The 19,207-nt window shown below is 40.2% G+C and overlaps 1 protein-coding gene across 1 annotated transcript in view; it reads right to left on the reverse strand.

Annotated features, from left to right (window-relative positions):
* KLHL3 (kelch-like family member 3) overlaps positions 1 to 19,207 on the reverse strand; it is a 192,245-nt gene that overhangs the window by 109,286 nt on the left and 63,752 nt on the right. The window contains exons 3-4 of the mRNA XM_006866102.1: positions 16,655 to 16,761; positions 3,317 to 3,438 (exon numbers count right to left, since the gene is read on the reverse strand). Of these exons, the coding sequence (XP_006866164.1) occupies positions 3,317 to 3,438; positions 16,655 to 16,761 (229 nt within the window). The remainder of the gene's footprint in view (positions 1 to 3,316; positions 3,439 to 16,654; positions 16,762 to 19,207) is intronic.

Here is a 19,207-nt window from a genome sequence, read left to right on the forward strand (position 1 = left end):
AAGAAGCAGCTCTTCCTCAGTCACATTTTGAATGTCTTTTAACCTGAGTTACTCATCTTCTGGCACTATATCGGACAATATTCTGGTGCTCTTCATCATGTTTCAATATTTAGTATTCTGATGCTATCTGACAGTGATCCACTGCTATTCATAAGATTTAGAGTGACTAAATACTCAGAAATAGTCTGCCTCTCCTTCTTCCTAGTCTGTCTTAGTCTAGAAGCTCATCTGAAACCTGTCCACCATGGGTGACCCCGTTGGTATTTAAAATACCAGTGACATAGCTTCTAGAATCACAGCAACATGCAAGCCACCACAATATGGCAAAATGATAGGTGAGTGGTAGAGTCTAACTTACAAGCACCCAGTAAAGTAAATATTATTGTCACTATGATTTTACAGATGAGAAAACTAATCCTTGAGAAAGTATCTGTGGTAGGAGATGGTGAAAGCATGCTACAGGGTAGCAGAGTATATGTCTTCTTGAGCCAGGGACCTGGGATGATCCAAGAGGTCACTGGATACTATACCCTCACTTTACAGATGGAAAACTTGAGACTCTGAACAAGGTTAGAGTAGAAGAACTCTGTATATTAATTATTAACAAAGCTAAAGCTCGGGCCCACATCCCTTTTCATACTCAATTCCTGCTCCATCACTATTTCTGCATGTTCTTTATATCTGCACATCTTCACTCTAGCCCCCAGCCACCAATTCCATAAAAAGTGGTTACAAAAAAAATTGTGGAATAGCTGCTGCTATTTTCTTTAAGATAATTGATTTTGTAAACTAATTTTAGAGAGATCAACCAAGGGTTAGGCCAAAGTTGCAAAAGATAAATACCTAGCCAAGCAATAAAGATACAGAATGGAACATCTAATTATCCAGTTTAGTAAACACCGTACTTTACAAGAAAAAAAGTTATTAGATAGGCGACGAAAAAGGAGTAGAAAGCTAAAATAATTTCTTCCAAAGTAGCACTGACTAGTTGTTGTTGTTACTGTTAAGTGTCCTTGAGTTGATTCTGACTCATAGCAACCCTACGCACTACATAATGAAATACTGCTCAGTCCTGTATCAATTGTTATGCTTGAGCCCATTGTTACTTCCACTGTGCCAATCCAATTCGTTGGGAGCGTCTTTCTCTTTTTTGCTGACCCTCCACTTTACCAAGTATGATGTCCTTCTCCAGGAACTTGTCCCTTCTAACAATATGTCCAATGTAGGAGAGACGAAGTCTCACTATTCTCACTTCTAAGAAGCAGTCTAGCTGTACTTCTTTCAAGACAGATGTGTTTGCTCTCTGGAAGTCAAAGGTACTTTCAATATTCTTTGCCAACACCATAATTCAAATGTGTTGATTCTTCTGTGGTGCTTCTTATTCAATGCCCAACTTTCACATGCATAAGAGGTGATTGAAAATATCATGGCTTAAGTGAAGCACACCTTAGTCCTCAAACAGATATCTTTGCTCTTTACACTTTGAAGAGGTCTTTTGCAACAGATTTTCCCAATGCAATATATCATTTGATTTCTTGACTGCTGCTTCCATAAGCACTGATTATGGATCTAAGCAAAATGAAGTCTTTGACATTTCAATCCATAAGATGTCTGTAGTCTTTGATCGTCATAAGTATTTCAAGTTCTCTTTGCTTCCAGCAAGAAAGGTTGTGTCATCTGCATATCGCTGACTGTTAATGAGTCATCCTCTAGTCCTGATGCCATGTTCTTCATACAACCCATCTTATTTCCTCATTGACCAGCTCCACTCAGTTCCAATCATACAATTCTACAACCTCCTCTCACTCTTGTACTCAATTTCTATAAATTACTTTGCACTGCACTGTTACTGCTCAAAGTCATTCAGCTGTTTGAATTATACTACTAGGCCTAGTATGTAACTAATGCATCGTCACAGTCCTGCTGAGGCTCAGTTTGGTACTTGACACCCACAGGTGCTCAGAGGCTCAGAGGCATATGGTGGACTAATATTAAAATAGGAACAAATGACTGTAGAAATTACACAACCCAAAAGACTGCCTCAGAGGCCAGAGACAAAGACAGGCTATGTCATGGGTAGACTCAGCAGGCCTGAATGCAGTGTTCCTCATAAGTGTCCATACCCTGCACCCTTATGAGTACCAGCTACCACACCAAGCTAACTGCCACTCATCTCCTGGAAGAGCCCTCCCCAGATCCCCTCTCCCATTCATTTTTAGTTCCTCTGATAGTCCCTCATTTTACAACATTCTTTTCTCTCAAAGAATTTATCAGTTTATACATAGACATTACTTAAGTGTGTATTTGATGAACATGTCTTCATTGCTAGACTGCAAACTCCATGACAGCAGGCAATAGAACCACCACTGCTCTCTGCTAAAACCACAGTGCCCAAGACAAACATTTAAGCTGAATTCAATGAATGAACTATTAACAATTCAATCTCCCATGTATCTTGATCCTGGAAAAGAGAGTAGTGGTCTAGATAAAGGAAATACATATTTTGGTTAGTAAAGAGGCATCTGTTTCACAATAAACAACTAAGGTAGCATTGTGCTTTAAAAAACCAAACAAAAAATACCTCCACAGCACATTAATTTCCATAACACTAATAACAGTAAGATTTTTGAGAATAAGAAACTGTATTTCCTGTGTTGTGTTTACCCAGTGATATGTAGGCTCAAGAGAGAGAGTTAACCCCTCAACTATCATCCCTACTGCAGATGATGCTGGTGCCTCATGTTTCCACAGTAAAGATGCATGCCTTTGCATGAAGCATTATCTTTGTTGGCACCTCTTTTTAAGACTCCAGATGGCTGAGGGTGAAGGCAGGGCAGTGAAAAGAAGAAATTAACAAAGATAACACATTCACAACCACATCCTCCTGCTGAGGCTCATTCCTGGTGCTTGGCACCCACAGGTGCTCAGAGGCATTTGGTGGACTGATGTTGAAACCGGAACAAATTTTGGAGCCTCGCAATCTAATACTTAAAATCCCTGAGATAAGATAACAAGGTGGGAAGAATCTGGGTCACCCAGGCTTTTCATTCTTCTTCACCAAGATTTTGAACTAGCATGAACTCTCTCCTCAGGAAGCCCAAGTTTACTTGGAGATAATACAGTCTAGTGGTTCAGAGTCAGGTAGGAATAAGGCTGAACCTCCTATCTACTGGCCATGTGACCCCACCTCCTTGGAGCTTTTGTTTCCTCTTCAGTTACACACTGAGTTGTCATGAGGATGAAATGAAACAATACATGGAAAACAGTGGCCAATGACTGTGCAGTACACTGAGCTACCAGCTGGGGCTGAGTTTACCTGCACGTTCTCTTCAGTCACCTCAATTTCAGCAGTATAGATGTAGTCAATCAGCTTACTCAGCGTCTGCCCATCCACATCCTTGATTTCAATCTTCTTGGCTTTACTCTCAGACATGTCACCTACAGTTCAAAATACAAGCAAAATGGGCATGAACTTGGTACCTGGCATATTCTTAATTGTCACATGGTGCCCTGCCCTGTCTTGGCAACATAGAAGCACTATCTGTGCTCCAAGAGGCAGCAAAAGGGATCCATGCCCTGAAAATGATAAACCAGCTGACATCAAGGTCACATCAACATTGGCCAGATGATCATTTGCAAATCCAAGCTTAAGCATTTCTGACTCTACCTGATGCCCATTTCCATTATGAAGACAAATCTGTGCAATAACTCATTCAGACAAACTTACCGTGAACTTCTACACACAGGGTCAGGCAAAGTGAACAGGAAATAGCAACTGTCCTCAAGGAACATTTGTGTTGTTGTAATTAGGTGCCATCGAGCCGGTACCGACTCATAGAGACCCTATGCTCAGCAGAACAAAACACCACCTGGTCCTGGGCCAACCTCACAATTGTGGCCACACTTGAGCCCATTGATGCTGCCACTTTGCCAATCCATCTTGCTGGGGGGTCTTCCTCTTTTTCTCTGACCCTCCACCTTACCAAACATGATATCCTTCTCCAGCGACTGGTCCCTTTTGACAATATGTCCAAAGTATGAGAGATGAAGTCTGGCCATCCTGACTTCCAAGGAGCACTCTAGCTGCACTTCTTCCAACACAGATCTATTGGTTCTTTTGGCAGCCATGGCACTTTCAATATTCTCCTCCAACACCATAACTCAAAAGCGTCAATTCTTCTATGGTCTTCCTTATTCACTGTCCAACTTTCGCATGCATATGAGGTTATTGAAAATACCATGGCTTGGGTCAGGTGCACCTTAGTCCTCAAGCTGACAACTTTGCTATTCAACACTTTACAAAGGTCTTGTGCCGCGGATTTGGAGCATAGATACATAAACATATTTGTAAACAGAATTGGCAAAACTTAATGAAGGTATATACAAACTGGGTATCAGAGGATACAGAAGTGTTCAACAGGCAGCAAAGATGAAAAAGGATGCTCCAGAGAGAGGACACAAACACATAAAAAAGGAAAGCGCCAATATGATGAACTTGGGAAACGGTGAGAGGCCGGTTGTAGCTGGTGCATGGGGAATGAAAGGTTGATAAGGCCCAGGACTTGCAGAGCCTAGTAAGCCAGACAAATGAATGTGGGCTTTATCCTAAGGGTATCAAAGCATGATTGGAAAGTTTTAAACAGAGGCGGGACATCAACAGATGGGATACATTTTTAATGAAATTTTGGGTGCAGGGTAGAAGCTGGATCAGAAGGAGGGTAACCAGTTGAGAGGCCCTTAAGAAGAGTCCAAGATCAAACAAATGTGGGCCTGTGGTCTAAGGTTGCAGCACCACCACATTTCCAGTGAGGCCCCTCACTTCATCCTGTCCTGTATACACAATACACAGGTCATGCTCACTCAAGAAGAGTTGCTGACTTCAGAAGACGAACAGATGGAAGACATGTGTCTGCAGACTGAAGTAAAGGGCAATCTGACAACAAGAAATAAGGGACTCAGAAGCTCTTCTGTGAGTGTGAAAACAGAGCTGGGGTGGTGGTTTCTTCTCTGTAAAATGTGTGTACCAGAGCCAAGAAATTAAAGTACAGTACAGCCTGTGGGCTGAAGACACCCACCTCCAAGCTGCATGATTCCTCCTCCAATCCACAGTCCCATCATGAATTAGTTCTAGATCTGAATGGCTCTAGAACAGGAAAAAAGAGGAAAACAAATCCCAAGCCAAACCTACTTCCCTCATGCCAGATCAGGTGACCAGAAACTCCATTCTATGGTCTCTTCTCTTTGACTGCTGGAAGAAGGTTCAAAACCACCAGTAAAAAGCATCAACACAAAGAGCCCAAGGGCAGGATGAAGAAGGGAAGAAAAAAATAAAAATATGGAGGATTCCTCCCTTACCCATAAGACAGGCTCTCACTATCCTTCTTGTGAGTTTATTCCAAAACACATAAACAAAAGTATGTTTATACAAGGAAACAAACATTACACTTATCTCTCTCAACAGCTATTTTAAAAATGGTTAATGAGGGTCCAGAGAGTAATTACATTACAAAAAGTAATCCAAGATAACTCATTCTTAGTTTAAGAACTTAAGACTTCAAAACAAGACTAATGGAGCCATGGAGGGTAGATGAGTCCTTGAAACTACTGCCCTGAGATCATCATTAAAAGCTTAAACCAAAAATATTCCCTGAGGTCATCTTAATACCTAGCCATAGTTTCACTTCATATAGTTAACTGGACTATATGAAGAAGAACATGGCATCAGGATTTAAGGAAGACTCAATAACAGCCTGCAATATGCAGATGATACAACCTTGCTTGCTGAAAGCAAAGAGGACTTGAAGCACTTACTAATGAAGATCACAGAATATAGCCTTCAGTGTGGATTACAACTCTACATAAAGAAAACAAAAGTCCTCACCACTGGATCAATAAACATCATGATAAATAGAGAAAAGATTGAAATTATCAAGGATTTGATTTTACTTGCATCCACAATCAACAGTCATGAAAGTAGCAGTCAAAAAATAAAATGATGCATTGTATTGGACATATCTGCTGCAAAAGACTTCTTTAAAATGTAAGAGCAAAGAAGTCACTTTGAAGATTGAGGATCACATGCTCCAAGTCCTGGTATTTTCAGTCACCTCACATGCATATGAAAATTGGACGGTGAATAAGGAAGACCATAGAAGAATTGACTCATTTGAATTATGGTGGAAAAGAATATTGAAAGTACCAGGGACTACCAGAACAAACAAATCTGTCTTAGAAAAAGTACAGAATGTTCCTTAGAAGCAAGGATGCATAATTTCGTCTCACATGCTTAGGGCATACTATCAGGAGAGACCAGTCTCTGGGAAAGGACATCATGCTTGGGAAAGTGGAGACCCAGCAAGACAGACTGACACCAGTAGTTTCAAAAGTGGGCTCAAACTGTGAGGACTGCATAGGGCGGTGTTTTGTTCTGTTGTGCACAGGGTCCCTAAGAGTCATAACCAACTTCACGGTCCTACAACAACAGGTTAACTGAACCAGTTAAAAAGATCAGCCTTGAGCCTTATGTTCTTTTAAGAATTATCTATACAAGATCGAATTAACAAGATCAGATCAACAGCAAGTTGAAAGATGAGCTAGGAACCTTAGGGAGCAGTGAGTTCATGATAATGAAGGCGGAACAGCTCAGAAAAGGGAGGTTAGAACAGTTGTACAACTTTAAGAATGTAATCAGTATCATAAAACTGTACATGTAGAAATTGTTGAATTGGTGCACATTTTACTGTGCATATTCTAAACAACAACAGCAAAATAAATAAAATTTAAAAGAGAAAAAAAAAAAAAGAAAGAAAGCGTCACTTCATTTGGAGGAACAGAATGATTCGGAAGCTCTTATGTGAACCTGAAAACAGAACTTGGGCTCTGTAGAATCTGGACTTGGGAGTAAAGTTAGGGTTTGTAAACTTTGAAGTAAGCAAACAAAAATTCCTGAAACTGTATGTGAATGTATATATATATATATAAAATAATATAAATATATAATATATACATATATAAAGTTTGGTGGTTTGCTTGTTGTTGTTGAGTTTTGGGGGGGAGGTGGGTGGAGGGGATGAATGATATCATTTTAATCAGATTTTTAAAGGGTCTATGACCTAGAAAAGGTTAAAACACAGTTTTCTAGATATAGGACTTTGGAAGATAACATTCCCTTCTTCTTTATATAACTCTGAAATTTCTAATTTTCTACATAAAGTTCATATAATTACAATAAGCAAGAAAAGAATTATATAGAAAAAAATCTAGGGCCTCAATGACATTGGCTACATTCTAAGAAAACTCCAATGTAGGAAACTGGAGACCTGAATAAGTCACATGGACTTGTAGAATCAAATCCTATTATTACTTATAAACCAACAGAAATGATCACACAGAGCTAATACTTCAGCTTAAACAGGCCCTGAAAATGGTAATAATTACAGTTGCTGCTGTGTGTCAGTCCTCTGCTAAGGGTTTATACACATTATTTCATTAATCTTCATAAGAACATCAGAAAGTAGATGATACTACTGTTTATAAATTATAGACATATTCCCAAACTTGAGCACTTGGTCCACATTCTAACAACTTAATACTAATGCCTAATAAGCAACAACCAAAAGAGCTGGGGTCTTGTTAGGATGATTTGCTGTGGTATACTCAATACCAAATATAGGGCTTGGCAGATAACAAGCACCTAAAAAAATACTTGTTGACAGGAGAAGAAAAATGAAAACAGGATGTTTTCTCTTGACCTCTTAAGATTGTATGGGTTTCATTAGTCCTGCAAGAGAGAAAGCAGCAAAGGCTTGGTAATTCTTGCTCATTCATTTGCCTGTAATACTCTAACAACATATTTCTAGAAAACAGAACATGAGGCTTGTAAGGCTAACCTAAGAGTCTTCCACTCCTGGCTTTTCCTAAGAGGCCCAGTCCAGTCACCTCTGACTCTGAACTTTCAGAGAAAGTCTGCCAGTTGCCTCTTCTACCTTCTGCTTGGCTATCTTGTCCTATTCCTCCAAAAAGAATATTATCTGCTCAAGGGCAGATATTTGTTCCTTAATTCAGTCACTCATGCAGGAAATATGCACCAAACAAGTCCCCAATGTCAAGCACTGTGCTAATCCAGAGAATACAATGGAGTTCAGTCTAGTGCCCACTAACCCTCAATTGCACACAGTGAGTAATGTGCTCAAGAAGGGCACTCTGCCTGAAAGTCTCTTAATCCAGTATGCATTCCTGCACCCTGAACTGTATGTAAAACCACTAGCACACAAAAGTACATATTTTGGGGGAGATAGTCTATTATTTCCAACAGACTAATTCATTATGGTTAAAAACCAGTGATCTAAATTGAGATCTGATGAAGCAGTCATAGCTCTTCCGGAGAGGAGGAAGTATGAAGTAAGAGTATTCCAGGCAGAGGGGACAGTGTACATAAATATCTGGAAGTAAGAAAGAGCATGACCTGTTCTGGGAACACTGAGAAGTTCAATCTGGCTAGGACACAGCATGAAAAGGGAGGGATGGCGTGATGAGACTGGCAGTATAAACAGGATCTGAACCACAAAAGCCTTGCAGGCCACGCAAAACAGTTTAGAGTGCATCCTATAGGTAATGGGGAGCCCTTGACAGATTCTAAGTAAGTTGAGAGATACATCAGATGTAAATTTTGGAAAGATCATTGTAGCTGAAATGTGGAAAATAGGGGTGGGGAGCAAAGCAAAGCAATTAAAATTGTAAATCACCAGCTGCTCCTCAGAAACCCTATGCAGGGTCGCTATGAGTCCGAAGACAGCACTTAACAACAACAACAGTATATTAGGTGAGAGATGATGGTCATCTGTACTGAGCAACTATATCCTAGTGATCTCTGATAGCCATTCAGAGTCTAGGACAGCAAACAATCTCATAGTTCGCTTAGGCATAAGTGTCCAAGATGTCGTTCTAGATCCCAGCAAGCACACTATGTCCACATCTTTTTAAGTGAAAGACCAAGAAAGGAGAGGAGGAAGGAGGCAGGACTTGAAAACTGAAAGGGGAATGTTTTTCTCTATCACGGAAGACTTTGGAGGTTGAAAAAATCACTAGTTCATCTTCTCCAGATTGTTGGTCTGAAACCCAAGCGTATTATTAGCAAAAGAAGTCTCAAAAATGAGAAAGGAATAGTAGATTGACAGATCTCTCTGAAGAACCATAGTTAAACCACAAAATTTTAGGTCCTTCAAGGGAAGAAAAGCGTGTACTCAAAGGTCCTTATGTTATGTTATAGAATTCTTCCTCACTCCTAATTTGAATTCTTACTGCTACACTTTAGCTTCACATTCTGAGTAGAGAGAAAACACAAGATCCTTATCCTTTGTGCAAGAATCCTTCACTTGTGGTAAGATGGTTATTAAACTGTCTTTTCTCTAACCCTCATCTATGTAAATCCTAATGTCTGGTCTGTCAATTCAGTTGCCAAGAGCTGAGCACTAAGACCTGTGTCACACATGAACCTCACATGAGAAAGCTATGCCACCGCCTTGAGTCCTGCCAGTAGTGCTCCAAGGCAGGAAGGAAAGGCCTGTAGAGCTACTTATGTTGTTGTTGTTGTGTGCCATCAAGTCAGTTCCAACTCATAGTGACCCTGTAGAGGGTTTCTGAGGAGCAGGTGGTGGTTCTGAACTGCCGACCTTGCAGTTAGTGGTGCAGTGGTTACCCTACAGTGCCATTCAACTACATACTGGGACACTTCAAAAATTTTGTGGACAATATAATAAAATGACAGTGGAATTTTTCCACAAACTTTTTGAAGGTTTTATGGAGTGAATACACACATGTGAGGTGAATGAGTGAGGGGTCTTCATTGTTCTGCTTTGTGGATCATCAGTATGCATCAAATTCTAAACTCCTGTCTCCTCATATGGGTTTAAGGTGGGAGAAACCTGGCATCTTAGGTATTCCCTACCCATAGGAAAAAGATGGGCGGATCACAGCACTGTCATCCCCTGCAGTCATACTATGCTGAGGAGAGAGAAGAACAATTAGGTCAACTACCCATCCTTGATCTTCTCACAGGATAGTAGGCCCTTTCCAGTGGGCACTCAGGCCTCTATTTCATATCTATTTGGAACCACCACAGCATATTTGGGCAATATGAACTCAAAGGAAAAAAAGAAAAGAAAAAAAAAAATTTTTTTGAATCTGAGTAAAAGAAGTAATCACTCAAGTCAGAAGAAGGCTATGTGTATTTTCTTTTCCTGTTGACCATAAACATGCCAATAGAAATTAATTTAACAAGAGTCTGCTGGACCTTTTCATGACTAATTTTATGTGTTTTGAACTAATCTGACAATTAGAACAAAATTCTGCAATGTTACTGTTTATTTTGCTTTATACTTGAGTGCTTGGCAGCTAACCGAAAACTCAGCAGCTCAAACCCACCAGTCCCTCTATTGGGAGAAAGATGTAGCTGTCTGCTTCAGTAAAGAATACAACCTTGGGAAACCTTATGGGACAGTTCTACTCTGTCCTATAGGGTTGCTTTGAGTTAGAATCAGCTTGACAACAATGGGTTTGTTTTTAGTTTATCAAGCCTTAAGCAGTCAAGAGACTTGAAGAATACATAAATATCACATATTGCTAATGGGAGAACAAACTGGTACTACTGTTATGGAGGGCAATTTGGCATGTGTCTCAAGAACCTTAAAATATGCATAGCCTTAAATTGAGTATTTTTTATTCTAAGAATACATTGTAAGATAATAATCAGGACTACAAATAGAAATTAAGTTGCAAAGATTTCATTGTAACATTAATTATAATGGTAAAATATTAGAAAGAACTATAATTTTCAACAAATAAGGAAAACATTTTCCAATTAAGATACATCTGTATGTTAGAAACTTATAAGGACATTTATATAATGATGAAATGTGATTTCACTGACATGTAAAGATAGTCATGATACATTGCTAAGCTCAATTCAACAATTTTTTATTAAGCACCTGCTATGAAAATCCACTACTTCCTTCAGTATGGATTGTACCTCAATGTAAAGAAAATGAAAATCCTCACCACTGGATCAATAAATAACATCATGATAAATGGAGAAAAGATTGAAGTTGTCAAAGACTTCAATTTGCCTGGATCTACAATCAATGCTCATGGAAGTAGCAATCAAAAAATCAAACAACTTATTGTATTAGGCAAATCTGCTACAAAAAAACTCTTTAAAGTGTTCAAGAACAAGGTGTCAGTTTGAGGACTAAGGTGCACCTGACCCAGGCTATTATATTTTCAGTAGCTTCATATGCATGTGAAAGTTGGACAACGAAAAAGTATGACAGTAGAAGAATTGATGTATTTGAATTATGGTGTCGGAGAAGAATACTGAAAGTACCATGCACTCCCTGAAGAACAAACAAATCTGTCTTGGAAGAAGTGTAGCCAGAAGGCTCTTTAGAAACAAGGATGGTAAGACTTTGTCTCTTGTACTTTAGTCATATTATCAAGGAGTACCAGTCCCTGGAGAAGGCCATCATGCTTAGAAAAGTGGAAGGTCTGTGAAAAAAGAGGAACAGTGGACTCAGACAACAAGAATTGTGAAGATGGCGCAGGACCGGGCAATGTTACATTCTGGTGTGCATAGGGTTGCTGTGAGTTGGAACCCACTCGAGGGCACCTAACAACAATGAAAATCCTGATAGGAGCGAAGTGGAAGAACAAGGCAAATAGGGGTACAGTTAGGCAGGTTTGCATGGCCTAAATGGAACAAGGTAAATAGTGATGTATGCTAAAAAAAAAAGAAGTACAGTTCTTGTCCTCATAAAGCTTAGGATTGATCTAGTAAATCGGATATTGACAAGCAATGAGATGAGGAGAATTGCTAAAGAGAAGCATGTTGCCATCAAGTCAGTTCCAACTCATAGCGACTCTGTACAGGGTTTCCAAGGAGTGGCTGGTGGGTTTGAAGTGCTGACCTTGCAGTTCAAACTGACCTTGCATTCCAGTGCTTATTCTGCAGCACCACACCAGGACTCCAAAACAAGAAGCACAGGTAGCATGAAACCAAATACAAAGGGATTTAACCTCATGGGGGTGAGGAGCATGGAAGGACTCCCTATGAGAATGATGAAGGATCAAGGTTCTTTTTTTTTTTAAGTAAGTGCATCAAAAAGTCAAAAAAGACAAACTGTATATACAAGGGGGTTTCAAAATGTTTGTAGAAAAATTCTATTGTCTTTTCATTCCATTTTACCACAGACTTTTTGAAGCCCTGTGCTATATACTTATAAATATAAAATCTGAAAAGACACAAGCCAAAGTGTTATGTAAATATTGTGTTAGCTGTATTTTTTTTTTTTTTTTAATTTTTTGCTTGCCCACATTTTCTCATTTTTGTTTCTGCAGTGAACACATTTGAATTGCAATGATGAATCTAAGAACGATGTTTGTTTACCAGATTCAATAGAAGATCTGGGATAGACATCATATTAAACTGCTTTCGTCTCTTGATTCCCACATCCCTTCAATTATTAGAATTCAAGACTTGCCCCAGAAGCACACAACTTCTAACATCACCTTGCTTTTGCTAAGGTACTTCCATCAGGCTCAGAGGCAAGTTCATTAGTGAAAATGGAGCCAACATTACAGTTCATTGCAATAGAGCCTCTCAACACCGAACGTTCCAAACCACACAAATCATGCTGGCAGAGCTATTTGGTGAAGTTACAACTAAAAACTTAACTATTGCAGACAAGATGGATTCTTTTAAAAGAAAAAAATAATAAGAGGGGAAGAGAAGAAGAACTTTTTATAAAAGAAAAGCCTTGCTACTAGTTTGAGACTATTCCAATGTAACTATGACTCAAAAGTTTCAGGTAGTGAAATAGATTGTTTCCTAGATTGTTGCTGTTGTTAAATGCTGCCGAGTCAGTTCCAACTCATAGCAACCTGTATATAGGGTTTCTGAAGCTCTAAATCTTCGTGGGAGCAGAAAGCTTCATCTATCTTCCTCCAAGCAGCTGGTGGACTCAAACTGCAGACCTTGGCCAGGATACACTATGACAATCCCTGGCCCAAGATACCAGGGAGGTAACAGTAGTTTGATCCATTTAACAGAGGCACAACTCTGAATTGAGACTAGCTCTATCACATTGAGACAATGGGACACTCGGAAAGAACTTTCAAAATACATGTACTAAGTCTCCCCCAACAAGAACCATTCTTGCCCCTTAGAGGTTGTGTGCTGTTAGGGAAAGGATTATAGCTCATTCATCTAAATGTGCCTGCATGTACCCATTCTTAGCAAGCTCATGTTTATTCTTTCAATCTCTACTTATTCAGCATCCTCTTAACACCAGATCCTGTGGTGAGCACTAAGAAGTACTGATGGTGCTGTGGTTAAGCATTTGGCTGCTAACTGAAAGGCTAGTGGTTCAAAGCCAAAGGCTTTCAATTGTGTGGATCGTGACGAGATATGGACAACATTGCCAAGCATGAATATTCTGGAACACTTAATTGTGTTCATGAGGAACCTGTACACAGACGTCAAACAGAAAAAGGGAACACTGAATGGTTTAAAATGTGCCATTTTAAAATGTATATTTTTTCTCCATACTTATTCAATCTGTATGCTAAGAAAAATAATCTGAGAAACTGGATTATATGAAGAAAAACATAACATCAGGATTGGAGGAAGACTCATTAACAGCCTGTGATATGCATAAAATACAATTTTGCTGGTTGAAAGTGAAGATGACTTAAAACACTGATGAAGATCAAAGATCACAGTCTTTGGTACAGATTGCATCTCACTGTAAAGAAAACAAAAACCCTCACCACTGGACCTATGAATAACATCCATACAAATGAAGAAAGATTGAAGTTGTCAAAGACTTCATATTTCTCAGATCAACTATCAACACACAAGGACGCAGCAGTCAAAAAATCAAATGATATATTGCATTAGACAAATCTGCTGCCCACAATCTCTTGAAAGTGTTGAAGAGCAAGAATGTCATCTTGAGGACTAAGGTGTGCCTGACCCAAGCCATGGTATTTTCAACAACCTCATATGCATGTGAAAATTGGACAGTGAATAAGGAAGACCTTGGAAGAATTGATGCATTTGTATGGTGTTAGAGAAGAAAACTGAAAATATCATGGAATGCCAAAAGAATAAACAGAAGAAGTGCAGCCAGAGTGCTCCTTGAAAACCAGGATGGCCAGGCTTCATCTCTCATACTTTGGACATATTATCAGGAGGGACCAGTCACTGGACAAGGATACCATGTTTGGTAAGGTGCAGGGTCAGAGAAAAAGAGGAAGCCCCTCAATGAGATGGATTGGCACAGTGGCAGTAGCAATGGGGTCAGGTGTAGCAATGATTGTGAGGTTGGCGCAGGACCAGGCAGTATTTCGTTATGTTGTGCATTGGGTCGCTATGAGTCAGTACCAACTTGATGGCACCTAACAACAACAACAACATACAGCATGCCCAAAAACAGAGGTTCCCAGAAAGGTTGGCAAAGGCACTGACTGAATGCCAACTGGTGAATGTTCCTGTTTCATCCCCCAAATCTCCACATCCCTTCAAAGGGTAGAGGAAGTCCATGGCCCCTGCTTTGAAAGAAGGGTTTTGTTGTTGTTAGGTGCTATCGAGTCGGTACCAACTCATAGCGACGTTATGCAAAGCAGAACAAAACACTGCCCAATCCTGGGCCAATCTCACTACTGTTGCCACACTTGAGTCCATCGATGCTGTCACTTGGCCAATCCATCACATTGGGGTCTTCCTCTTTTTCTCTGACCTTCCACTTTACCAAACATGATATCCTTCTCCAGGGACTGCTCTCCCCAACAATATGTCCAAAGTATGAGAGATGAAGTTTGGCCATCCTGGCCTCCAAGGAACACTCTGGCTGCACTTGTTCCAAAATGGATCTATTGGTTCTTTTGGCAGCCCATGGCATTTTCAAGATTCTCCTCCAACACCATAACTCAAAAGCATCAATTCTTCTACGGTCTTACTTATTCACTGTCCCAGCTTTTGCATGCATATGAGGTTATTGAAAATACCATGACTTTGGTCAGGCGCACCTTAGTCCTCAAGCTGACATCTTTGCTCTTCAACTCTTTAAAAAGGTCTTGTGCAACAGGTTTGCCTGATGCAATACGTCATTTGATTTCTTGACTGCTGTTTCCATGAGTGTTGACAGTTGATCCAAGAAGAACGAAGTCCTTGACAACTTCAATCTTTTCTCTGCTGATAAGAATGTTGTTTATTGGTCCAGTGGTGAGGATTTTTGTTTTCTTTACATTGAGATGTAATCCATACCGAAGGCTGTGCTCTTTGATCTTCATCAGTAAATGTTTTAAGTCGTCTTTACTTTCAGCAAGCAAGGTTGTATCATCTGCATATCGCAGGTTGTTAACCATTTCAAGAGGTAGCATATGATCAAGAGGCAATGATACTGAGGAGGAAGTCTAAGGTGCATTGAAGGAATCGGCAAAGAACAAGGCACCAGGAATTGATGGAATAAAAATTGAAGTCTTTCAAGAAAGTGAGGCAGCACAGGAGGCACTCACTCATCTCTGCCAAAAAATTTGGAAGACAACTATCTGGCCGACTGATTGGAAGAGATCCGTATTTGTGCCCATTTCAAAGAAAGGTAACCCAACAGAATGCGGAAATCATCGGACAATCTCTTTGAATCCCATGCGAGTAAAGTTTTACTAAAGGTAATACAGAAACAGCTGAAAGCATACATTGACAGAGAACTTCCAGAGGTTCAAGCCAGATTCAGACAAGGACGTGGAACGAGGGATAGCATTGCTGATGTCTGATGGATCTTGGCTGAAAGCAGAGAATATCAGAGAGATGTTTACCTGTGCTTTATTGACATGTAGACGCTTTCGGTTGTGTGGATTATGACAAGCTATGGACAACATTGTGAAGTATGAGTATTCCAGAACACTTAATTGAGCTCATGAGGAATCTGTACCTGGACCAAGAGGCAGTTGTTTGAACAGAACATGGGAACACTGAATGTTTTAAAATTAAGAAAGGTGTGCGACAAGGTTGTATTCTTTCACCATACTTATTCAACCTGTATGCTGAGCAAATAATCCGAGAAGCTGGGTTATGTGAAGAAAAATGTGGCATCAGGACTCGAGGAAGACTCATTAGCAACCTGAGATACACAGATGATACAACCTTACTTGCTGCAAGAAGGGTTAGGGAAGAACAAAATATAAATCAGTTAACAGAACAGGGGGCCAAGAAGTCAAGAAGCCAAGAATCATTCATTCACTCATTATGTGATTTCTGCCCGCCTCGGGTGTCCCCCATCTGCAAAATGATAGCTCAAAAGGCCTGTGGATAAAATCAGGAATCTATATTTTTAACAAGCTCCCCACATGACTCTGATGCATGTCGAAGTTTGAGAACTAATGGACTATAAGATCTTACCTCCTCTTACCTCCCAGAGAACCAGTCAACAAAGGGCTAGATATATGACTGGTGTCCGGCTGACCTTTGTGCAAAGCAAAGTATCTGGTACAAAGAAGTTCCTCATGATGACTTTCACAGACTTTTTCCTCCCTCCCCTCATACCATCACCAGTGGAGCTACAGCCCTGTAATTATGAGCTCTTGTTTGCCTTCACCATACCTGTGAACATCGCACAGAAGTAGGGGCTGCAGGCTGCCAGGACCACACGGTGGGCTTCGATCTCGACATCTTCTGCTACAATCATCACGTCACACAACAGCTGCTTACTGTAAGACACCAGTGAAGGAACAAGGTGGGTCACACCATAAATAATACCCATCCCCAGCCATACCAGAGACATGTTCAATCTCAAGGCAGGTATGAACTCATCAACCTTTCCAAGTTCACAGAGAGACCCAACTACTCTGTGGCTGAACATTCAAGGCCCCTTCATTTGTCTTCACCTCTCTGTTCCCCACTTCCATCAGATCTGACTGAGGCTTTGAGACAGCAGCTTAAGGAAAGTGGGAAAAGCTTGGGGATGTCAGTTGAGTGACTGAAAGAATGCTGCGCATGCTGCTGAAGTGAAACACCAACAGAAGCAAGTAGTTACAATTCCCCAAGGGATCCACGTCATCTATAATAGTTGCCAGAGTTAAGCCAGATGTCAGGACTCAGGGATTTCTTCTTCCACACAAATTAGCACTATCAGCAGGAAGACTCTCCCTGCACACAGTGTGCACTAAAGACCTTGTGCAAACCCAAGTCATTTCAATGATCAAGAATGTTATCGTTGCCTTTTCACTTGTTTTATCACCCCTGCTACACTGTAAATTCTGAAAGATATTTATTGTGTTACCCTAGACCCCCAGCTACATGCCTAGCTGTAACATTTTTTATTAGTGAATGAGTAAAATGGGATCAGTCCATACTCAGAGACTAAGTGCATATTTGACTGTTTGGGAGATTGGAAGGCTGCCACAAGGCAGCTCTATAAACCCCAGAATTTTTCCTTCCTCAGCTTTCCATATTCTTACTATTTATTGTTGCTGTTAAGTGCGGTCAAGCCGGTCCCAACTCATAGTGACCTTGTACGAGTCAGTTCCAATTCATAGTTTCCAAGGAGTGGCTAGTGAGTTTGAGCCGCCAACCTTGTGGTTCAAACCAACCTTGCGGTCCAGTACTTATCCTACAGCACCACACCAGAACTCCAAACATTAGCATAATAGTTAGCATTTACTGAGTTATTGCCAGGCTATTCTAAGCACCTCTTTACATACACTATCTCATTTAATCTTCCTAAAATCCTTTAGAACATTGTTCAACTTGATTGCTTTGGACAGGTTGGCAGTAAGATTCAATTGGTAAAGGAAGGATATCATATTTGGTGAACTAGAGGACCAATGAGAACACAAGAGATACTCAGTGAGATGAATTGGCACAATAGCCAAAATGATAGATTTGAGCATGCTGGCAATTTTGTGAGAATAATGCAGGTAATGTTTCATTCTGGAGCACATAATATTGTAATGAGTCAAAACTCAACAGCAGCTAACAACAACAAGGCTACTGCTTGCCCCACATTACACATGAGAAAACTGAGGCCCAGAGAAGTTAAATAACTCCCAAGGTCATTAAGAAAGAAAAAAGTTAAGATAGGATTTGAATGCAGACAGGAACCCCAGCACCCATGCTCCTAACTTCTATAGTATTCTTATCACCACTCTCCTTTAGATTAAACATTGCAGGTAAGAAGAAAGATAAGGAGGACAAACAAAATTTCAACTGTGATCCACTAGGCATGGACTTAACACACTACATCAGTTTGAGAAGTCTGAGGCCATAATTAGGTTTAGTGTGAGAGTGTTGAAACCAACAAATGAATTTGTCATGGTTAACAGATAACAGAGAAGATATGTATTTGCCATCCTTGGTGTAGGACCTTAAGCCACTGACAACCATGAAAATATTTGTTCAAGTTCACTTATCAAAGGAATAGAATCATGAAGCCTGAGAAGGCCAGTGCTGCACATGTCTTTAAAGATCATCTGACCTAGGAAACTCAGTGAAGGAAAGTGACTTACCCAAAGCCACAGACAACTGAGTCTTGAAGCTAGTTCTCCTGACTCTGGATACAATACTCTTTCCACTGTAGCACAATGCCTCATGATTGGATGACATTTAGAATGGGAAAAAGCAAAAGGATTAGCTCTCACAGGGACAGGTAGGGAGACTAAGAAGTTCCACACATAGAATAAGGCACAGTGAGGGGGATCCTGGGAAGGGTGAGACTTCTGGACACAAAGAGGCAGAGACCAGGGTTGGGACCTCATGCTGCAGTGTACAACAGGCCCCACACAACTGTATCAGAATAAATCAGCTGAACTGAGAATAGAACTGATTCTGCTCTATTTGCTGATAAGAGCATACACATATGACTTCACCACAGTTTTCTCACCTGTCTCAGTTATCTTTACACTTGTATCATGGGAACCAAATGACACAGCACATGTTATCATGGAATAGGCTGGTTTTTTTAGTATAGTCAAAATTTACTTTAAAACACATGGAACAACAACACCTCTACAAGAAAAAGACAAATAACCTAATTAAAAAGTGGGCAGAGGCCATGAACAGACACTTCACTAAGGAAGAGATCTGGGCAGCCAATAAACATATGAAGAAATGTTCATGATCACTAGCCATTAGAGAGATGCAAATCAAAACAACAAT

This window comes from Chrysochloris asiatica, unplaced genomic scaffold, assembly GCF_000296735.1.
Source record: "Chrysochloris asiatica unplaced genomic scaffold, ChrAsi1.0 scaffold00087, whole genome shotgun sequence".
Taxonomy (NCBI): domain Eukaryota; kingdom Metazoa; phylum Chordata; class Mammalia; order Afrosoricida; family Chrysochloridae; genus Chrysochloris; species Chrysochloris asiatica.